General features: G+C 45.1%; 1 protein-coding gene across 3 annotated transcripts in view; it reads right to left on the bottom strand.

Moving 5' to 3' along the window:
- The window catches only part of ZMYND11 (zinc finger MYND-type containing 11), a 109,864-nt gene that overhangs the window by 8,395 nt on the left and 92,792 nt on the right, over positions 1-8,677 (bottom strand). For all 3 annotated transcript variants that reach the window (XM_019530682.1, XM_019530687.1, XM_019530697.1), the window contains 2 exons: positions 6,912-6,980; positions 530-802 (listed from right to left, as the gene is read on the bottom strand). In XM_019530682.1, the coding sequence (XP_019386227.1) occupies positions 530-802; positions 6,912-6,980 (342 nt within the window). The remainder of the gene's footprint in view (positions 1-529; positions 803-6,911; positions 6,981-8,677) is intronic.

Here is an 8,677-nt window from a genome sequence, read left to right as displayed (position 1 = left end):
ACACATACATACACACACACACACACACGTGTAAAACACAGAGCGGAAGGGTCTGAAAGATAATGTTTAAAGTTTCAGTGTAACCCAACACGTTTCAGGCTCAACAAAGAATAGCAGTGACAAAAGAATTAATTTCCTCTGTATCACTTAAAGAGTCAGTTAAACCTGAGCAGGCCCACTGTGGACAATACAGATGTGGAGGTGAAGACTGAAAGCATAATTTAGACACAAAGGACTTGGAAATGTGTTACTGAGACCACCAATAATGGGCAAATCTAATTTCACTTTTGAATCCCAGGCAGAATTCATACGGCTAGAAGCTAGAAAAAACAGATGTTTACTATGTATGGAGTCCCTGAAATACTATAGCCAATTTTTAGTTTTACAAAGCCTATTTTTAAAGTTTCACTTAAAGAGGGAAAAGTCAGTTTTAAAGAACAGATGGTAAATGCATAGAAAGAACTGAACAACATTTCCCCCCTCCACAAACTATGTACATATGATCTGAGTCACTTGAGGTCAGCATTACCTTTTCTACTGCCTCCCTCGCAACTCTCTCAGTCTCTCTCTTGTGATCAGCCTTCATCCTGTCTTTGAAGTCATTGAAGATTTTGGTGTATTTGTCATGGCACATGTTTTGACACACTCCATCATTATTGGTCTGGGTGCTCCGATGCAGCATTTTTGGAGAAGAGGCACTTAACTTCTTGGTCTGTGTTGAGACTGAAACCTTTTCAATGGGTTGAGGCATTGTGGGAATTTCCTGGCTTGAACTTACTGCTTCAGTTTCAGGCTCTGGCTCCTACAGAAAAAGAACAGACTTTCTAACGCAGATATCCAAGACCATCACTACTCACAGCACCAAGAAGTAAGGCTTTAACTAGTCTGATGCCAAAGTGGTTAGGAGTACACTGATGTCCCCCTGCACTAGCCAAGGCCCTGTTCCCATTGTGCTCACTGTGATGGAGGGCAGGCTCTGCTGACACAAGGAGGCAGCTTTAGTTTGAGGCCCAGGCTGCACAGAAGCTTTCCCAACAGAAGCAGCTGAGGGAACGTGATGAAATAAGGCATCAAGCCTGCCACACGTCTTTCTCAGTCAGCCCACCTCATCCTGGAGTTATGCTTCATCAACAGAAACCCTGGAGTATGGCTGCATCCCATTTTTGCCATATAGAAATTCTAGCTGTGTGGTCCTTGTGCCTGAATTTAAGTTGGCACATCTTGGGCTAAATCTGATAAGCTACTTTGGTATCCTGTAACATTTTACTTACCTTGGAGAGCTACTATAAGGACAGATTAATATTTCAGAATGACTTTGAAGATGAAAGGCTAATGAGATGCTAAGTGTTACCACCAACAATGGAACATGGATGACCACAAAAACACTGTGTAATTACATACTTGTCATGGAAGGAAATCAATTACTGTAGAACTGAATTTAGCTCCCTGTATTATACAGAGCAATATGAACTCTGTCACGTTCCCTAGAATAGGTGGCACTAGTACTGCCATACCCCCATAGATGCTTTAAGTGTTGAAAGTTACAGAGCACCATTGTTCCCTCTAAGATATATTTTTAAATTTTCACAGATATTAAATACAGGACAAATAATTACTACATTCTGTGCAACATTAAAGCACCATTTATCAGAACATGCAGTTTGGACTGTGTTTTGTTGTTACCTAAGTCATGCATGCAATGATTAGATCAGGGTTTTTCAACCTTTTTTTAAGGAGTGTACCACTTCTGGCAGGTGGAGGTGGGGGTAACGATAGCCAGACACGGAGAGGGAGGGGTGGTGGTGGCCAGACCTGGAACGGGGGTGGGACGGGGGCAGGGGGTGGAGCTTGCATGCAGTGGCACAGGGTGGTGAATGGTGGCAGCGGCCACTGCATGTGAGTTCGCTCCCTGCCATGTTTGGCAGCCCAGGTGGTACCTATGCAGCCCACGGAGGGGAGCTGCTGCCCTTGCCCCCCACCCTCCTGGGAGGCAGCAGTGCAGGGTGGTGGGTGGCGGCACTCTGTCCCCACCCGCTTGCCCGCATGTACCCCCTAACCCTTTTCCAAGTACCCCCGGGTGTACGCATACCCCCCAGTTGACAACCTCTGGATTAGACCAATAAAAAATTTGAATGTGTATTTCTTTTTGCAACCAACTGCTATTTAACAAACAGCTCATTCTGATTCACTTCTAAGCACCACCTTTATCTGGTCACTGATACAGAAAGGCTTATGTTAGGATATCAATGAACATAAGGCAAAATACAGCATTCGCATGACAGAAAATACTGTGAAGTTACAAAACTGGTTCAGTTGTAAACTTGCTGAACATGCACAGCTCAGGCTGCTTTCAATACAGCCAGCCCATGCACAAACAGCTCACATAGAACAGGACATAGGCACAATGGTGGTCAGTATTAATAACATCTAATTATTGAGGACTTTGCAGCTAGAGAAATCCACACAGTGCAGTGCTGAGTTAGGCATCCAGGGCCAGATCCAAATTGTTCTCATAAGTACCTAAACAGGACTTGAAGAGTGGGATTTAGATGCGAAAGTCAGAAGGAGTATTTTAAAAAGTTGGACATGTACAAGTCCCTGGGGCTAGATGCAACGGACCCAATGGTGCTTATGGAGTTGGCTGATGTGATTGCAGAGCCACTGACCATTATCTGTGAAAACTTGTGACGATCAGGAGAGGTCCCAAACAATTGGAAAAGGGAAAACATAGTGCCCATCTTTAAGAAAGGGAAGAAGGAAGATCCAGGGAATTACAGACCAGTCATCCTCACCTTAGTCCTTGAAAAAATCATGGAGCAGATCCTCAAGGAATCCATTTCTAAGTACTTGGAGAAGGTGATTAGGAACAGTCAGCATGGATTCACCAAAGGCAAGTCATACTTGACCAACCTGACTGCCTTCTATAATAAGATGACTGGCTCTGTGGACGCGGGGAAAGCAATGGACTTGATATACCTCAACTATAGCAAGGTTTCTGATACAGTCTCCCACAACACTCTTGCAAGCAAGCTAAGGAAGTATGGGTTTGATGAAGGGACTGTAAGCTGGACAGAAAACTGGCTGGATCATTTTAAGCCCCAGCTAGACAAAGCTTGGGCTGGGATAATCTAGTTAGGGATGGTCCTGCTTTGAGCAGGGGTTTGGAATAGAAGACCTCCTGAGGTCCTTTCCAACCTTAATTTTCTCTGATTCAATGAAATGATCCAGCCTGACCTGCAAAGAGCTCTGGGAGTCTTGACTTGTGTTGTGAGCTGCACAAATGTTGATCAGTACTAGTGTTAGCCTGCAGCAGTTACATCCGTAGTCTAGCAACCTTAAATGACTGTCTCCCACCTGCACAGCTGTGACTTGCCACTAGAGGCCTGGTGAGCAGAGGCAAGACTAGGAGCCATAGCTGTGAGATGCCACTAGAGGGCTAGTGAGCCAGGAAAGGCTTCTGTCCCTGCTCTGTGGGTGGGGGTGTGAGAGATCTTCGATACTGGAGGACTTCAACTTGGGTGGCACATCTAAGAGGAGTGACCACACTTCAATGGAACAGGAGCTGGGTAGTGTGGATCAGAGATAATCCTGTCCTGGAGTGGCATAACTTTAAGGCAGTAATGTGTGGACAAACCAGGGGTTAAGAGCTCCACGAGCCACCTACAATTACTGTGTAACAAGGCCCTTAGGCTACTGCACGTGCTCAAAAGCAAAATCAATCAGAATCAAACAGTATCAGTGCTGGGAGGATCCTAACATCTTAAATCACTGAGTACTTAGACAGGCAGAGAGTAAATTTAGGGACTGTCTGATGCATGCAGTTCATTACAAGATGCAAGTAATAGCAATGGTTACGCCATTTTGCACAGTAGCCAGTGGTTAGAGCTCTAACCCAAGAAGGAGGAGACGGGTCTGGGGCTTCAGAAGGCAGCCTGTGAGGAGGTCTCACACCCACATCTTCCACTTCCCAGATGAATGCCCTAACTACCAGATTATAGGTTAGTCTGGTTGGAGGACTTCTCCCCTCCCTCTGTATCGGCCCCCCTCCCTGTTGCAACTGGCCCACTAGGCAACCAAGAATATACTATCCATGTGAGGACAGGAGGAGAGCAAGCAAGAAGGAACCCAGAAAGGAGAATACTCCTTTAGGAAGGGAAAAATCCTCAGGTCAGGTTCCTAATGTCAGGGTGATTTTGTTTTTTTAGCTCATGACTGCTGAATGTAAAATGCATACATAGTCCTTGGTGCATGGATAAAAAACCCCAAGACTCTCCAGTACCAAGGAAAACTCTCCTTATTGGGCTTCCCCTCTGGCTTATTTGGGACAGTGCTGCATTTCACACTGAACTCAGTGCTACTGTCCTGGTTCATATAGGCATTTCCTCCATGTACTCTGTGACTGTCATTTAATACTTTGGTTATGCCATGACCCAGGGAGAAATCCTAGTTTCTCTTTCTCTCTATAGTCACCAGAAATTTCCTCATCTGAAGTCAATATAAATCATACTTTGCCTCATATTTTTATCAACAAACATGCAAAGATATACGCTGTAAAAAGATACGCATGACTTAGCACTTTGTATAATGCTGCACCATAAATTAAACATTAAGGTCTTCTCCCTCAGCTTTGTTTTGTATATTTCAGACAGCCATGTGTTATTAAATGTAGCTGGCCACCCGCTTTTAGTCTGACTGTATAAATTAAATATTGCTTTAACACAGTTGTTTATAATTATGGACAGCATCTAACATATCCCTTCTCCTGAGATGACCATTTTGTTAAAACAATTCTGCTTCATAAAAGCAGAATAAAAATAAATAAGGAACAAACACATTTCTTTCATTTCCAGGTGATGACGACTTTGATTCTCTTTCCACATTTTCATGTAAGGAAAGAAGTCATTAAGATATCAGTCATGTAGCATCAGTGTCAGGAAAAAGAGAATCACCCCCCACCCCAGGGTTCCCTCCCTATTTCAAACATCCCAAATACAAGATCTGGATACTTGGAAACTTGAGAAATCAATCAGTGTGCTTGAACTGCAACCTATTATTGCCCTCATATTTAATTCAGAATTGTTGTCCACTGATGCTACTGGGCTTAGAACACAGTGCTCCTGGCTGGTGCAACCTAAACCAAAATGAAGGTATACCTTCCATGACCTGCGATTTCTGTGATCCACATTTCTTTATTAGAAATAGAATGGGCTATTTTTCCCTAGTGCCCATTAGATGCAATCTTCAAGCTCCTATCAAGCCAAAATTGTGCTCTCTCATATGCACAAAGAATTATAAGGGAAGCTGGTAGGGATCCTTATATTTTACTGTCTAGCACTTACTTTCCAATTATATAGAATGCTTGCAATCTTCTCTCAGCTCTTATACTTGCATTAGTTGCAGCAATTTAACAGTGAGAAGGGCCTTGAGCTATAGAAGTACCTTTCTTTTCTAGGAAATTCCATTTTGGTTTAGCTGAGCTATGAAGGTTACCATTTCCATCCTCCCATTGCATTTTTCAGGATTATCTTGACAGTTTACCAAAAGTGCAACTAAATGCATTGATATTCTAATGAGATAACCCAAACTGATGCCAACAGAGCAGCTACTGGTAACTCCTGCCAGAGCAAGTATGGCAGGGGACACTACATGTGCAAGCCTGCTCTGTGACCAACCCTTCTGGGGCAGGAGACCACCACATCTCATGGACACAGGGAGGCAGGCAGGTATGGGTGTCATCTGAACCCAGCAACCAGTCCCATTCTGGGCTGACAGCTTTCTGTTGATGCCAGCTAAGTCCCGTAGCACATGTGGTGGTAGAAGTCTGCCAAGCACTACTGATATTTCAGAGTTTAAGACCTACTATGAAACATAATAGGGCTATTTGTATTACTGTCCAAAAACCATTATTTCTCCTTATTTCTATTTTTTATAAACCAGGAAAGCACATTCAGAATCACAGTAAGAGATTACTGAGGTTGCTAAGTAAAGCATCCAAAAAGTTAGGATACGCTCGCTTTATGGTTGCTGGTGCAACTGCCTCCTTGTGTGTGTGTGCACAGCTTTTTCTCTGCCTCTGTCTGAACAAACTGGGTCTCTCCAAAGGGGGCAGGATTAAAGTTGTGTGAGTAATGGCACAGCTCAGGGTTGTCAAACTCGTCTGGCCCCACAGGCTAGATGATTGGAGTAGGACTGGTCCACAGGCCAGACAAACAGTGTGGGGCTAATCCCACGGGTCAGAGCAGACCCATGGTGCTGCCTCCCCACGCTGGATCCAGTGCCTGCAGCACCCGCTCTGGTCAGTCTAGGTAGGTGCTGCATGTAATGCAGGTCTCAGGCCTGGTACACAGGGCCAGTCTGGAGTATTGTAGGTTGCCTGTGGGTTAACACAAAATCCAGGGCCAGTATGGGGGGGGGAGGGGGGGCGGGGCTGGATGATGGAGCTCTGTGGGCTGAATCTGGCTTGTGGGCCATATCTTTGACACATCTAGTATAGCTGATGCTTCTTAACTTTCAAGCCCTTGCCTTTGCTGGCTAGAAATGTTCCTTTGAGAACTTCTTTTTAAACTGAATTATTGAGTTGGCCCTGTTTTGCCATATATAAAAAACTTCAATGGTGGATTGTTGATTTTTTTAATGATGGACACTTAACTACAAAGATACCACTTGATGGCTACCAGTGGCTAATGCATGATAGGAAAATTGACAATGACACTGTGGTGATGGCTGCCAGTACGAAACCTTAAAACGGACACATCTCATTCTAGTCTTCAGCAGACAGGATGAAGCTACTGACATTCAGACTTTTTATGATAAGCTCCTGTTAAACAAGGAAAAGGTGACAGAAAATAAGGGCTTTGAAAATGCTTTTCTTTTCTTGTCTTTTGACAGGCATCTCATGTGAAGTTACTTACTTCCTTTTTGGGTTCCACACTTTGATTACGTCGTCCTTTCTTTGCTCTTGGTTCCTGAGTAACCTTCAGCTGTGAACATTATGAAAAGAGTATTCTTTGTAAAATGTTTGAGATGCAAGGTGTTTATAAGTAACATAAAAAGGTATGGCCAAGATTCAAGGCATCTCACTGGGCTGTAGCATCAGTGAGCACAGACCGTGATGCCGATGAGACTGGTTCATACAGCATCATCCAGCAGGGTTGGAAATGACCCGTGCGGCACCAGGACTATGCAGTACCAGTGCTTACTGTGCTGTCATTTAGTACTTGCTTTAAATGCTAAAGCAAGTACTAAATGTCTGCACAGGTGGGCACACATGTAGATGTGCCCACTATATACCTAAACGTAGATGTTATCCTGCTGACTTCTGAGAAAGTGGAAAGCTTGGGTTACCTTAGCTTTCAAACCAAACCTCCACCTTTCCAAGAAAGTGCTCTAAATCATCAGATTACAGAATGAGGGATTGGTGGGGACATTTTTCATCCCTCCTGTTGAAACCAGGCCACTGGCCAACCAAGAATGCAAGAGATGAGGCACAAACAGTGCTGGGAACAAGAAAGAGGTCCATGGAGTGGTGGGGGCCCTCCTCCCCTCCCCCAGCAGAGAGGGAATAGTACTGGGTTCTAGTCCATGCTTCCCAGTGCTATTTATATTGGATCTGCCTGGGCTCTGGAGAGCAAAGTAAACCTTAGTAAGAGTAAGGGAGGGTGCGTTTAGGACTCACTTTTGTTTTATACTTTAGCTCTGTGAGCTTTGCACTTTTGCAAAAAAGAAAATAGTGCTTGGCTTTGAAGAAGTTTTTTTTAAATCACTTTCAACATCTCTGTCAGAGGATCCCAAAGATATCCCGATATGGTTCAAACCTAGTTGGTGATGCGGTTAGTTCCCAAAGGACAGTAGCCAAAGCCTAAGAATGAGTCAACTATGGACTTCCACCCCAGGGAGTCCTGGCACCCTGTAAGATCCTAAGACACGGCAGGGGTGGAGTTAGCCCAATAACTGCAACAATACTTCATAGTTTCATAGTTGGTAGGGTCGGAAGGGACCTGAGCAGATCATCAAGTCCAACCCCCTGCCATGGCAGGAAAGAGTACTGGGGTCAAACGACCCCAGCAAGCTGATTGTCAAGCCTCGTCTTAAAGACCCCCAGGGTAGGAGCCAGCACCACTTCTCTTGGAAGTTGGTTCCAGATCCTAGCCGCCCTGACAGTGAAGTAGCGCCTTCCGATGTCTAGCCTAAATCTACCCTCTGCCAGCTTGTGACCGTTATTCCCAGTCACTCGTGGTAGCACTTGGTGGAACACGAACTCCCCCAATGCCTGCTGGTCCCCTCTGACTAGTTTGTAAATGGCCACTAGATCTTTCTCTTGTGGAGACTGAACAGGTTCAGGTCCCATAGCCTGTCCTCATAGGGCCTGACCCGCTGTCCCCTGATCATGCGAGTAGCCCTCCTCTGGACCCTCTCCATGTTGTCCACATCCCTCCTGAAGTGCAGCACCCAGAATTGGATGCAGTACTCCAACTGTGGCCTGACCAGTGCCACATAGAGGGGGAGGATCACCTCCATGGACCCGCTCGAGATGCATCTGTGGATGCATGACAAGGTGCGGTTGGCCTTCCTGACTGCATCCCCGTGCTGCTGGCCCATGTTCATCTTGGCATCAGTGACGACTCCAGGATCCTTGTCTGCCCCAGCCTGTAGGTATGGTGCTGGTTCTTCCTCCCCA

Source organism: Crocodylus porosus, unplaced genomic scaffold, assembly GCF_001723895.1.
Source record: "Crocodylus porosus isolate Cpor-Errol unplaced genomic scaffold, CroPor_comp1, whole genome shotgun sequence".
Taxonomy (NCBI): domain Eukaryota; kingdom Metazoa; phylum Chordata; order Crocodylia; family Crocodylidae; genus Crocodylus; species Crocodylus porosus.
This window is presented reverse-complemented; position numbering and strand designations above follow the sequence as displayed.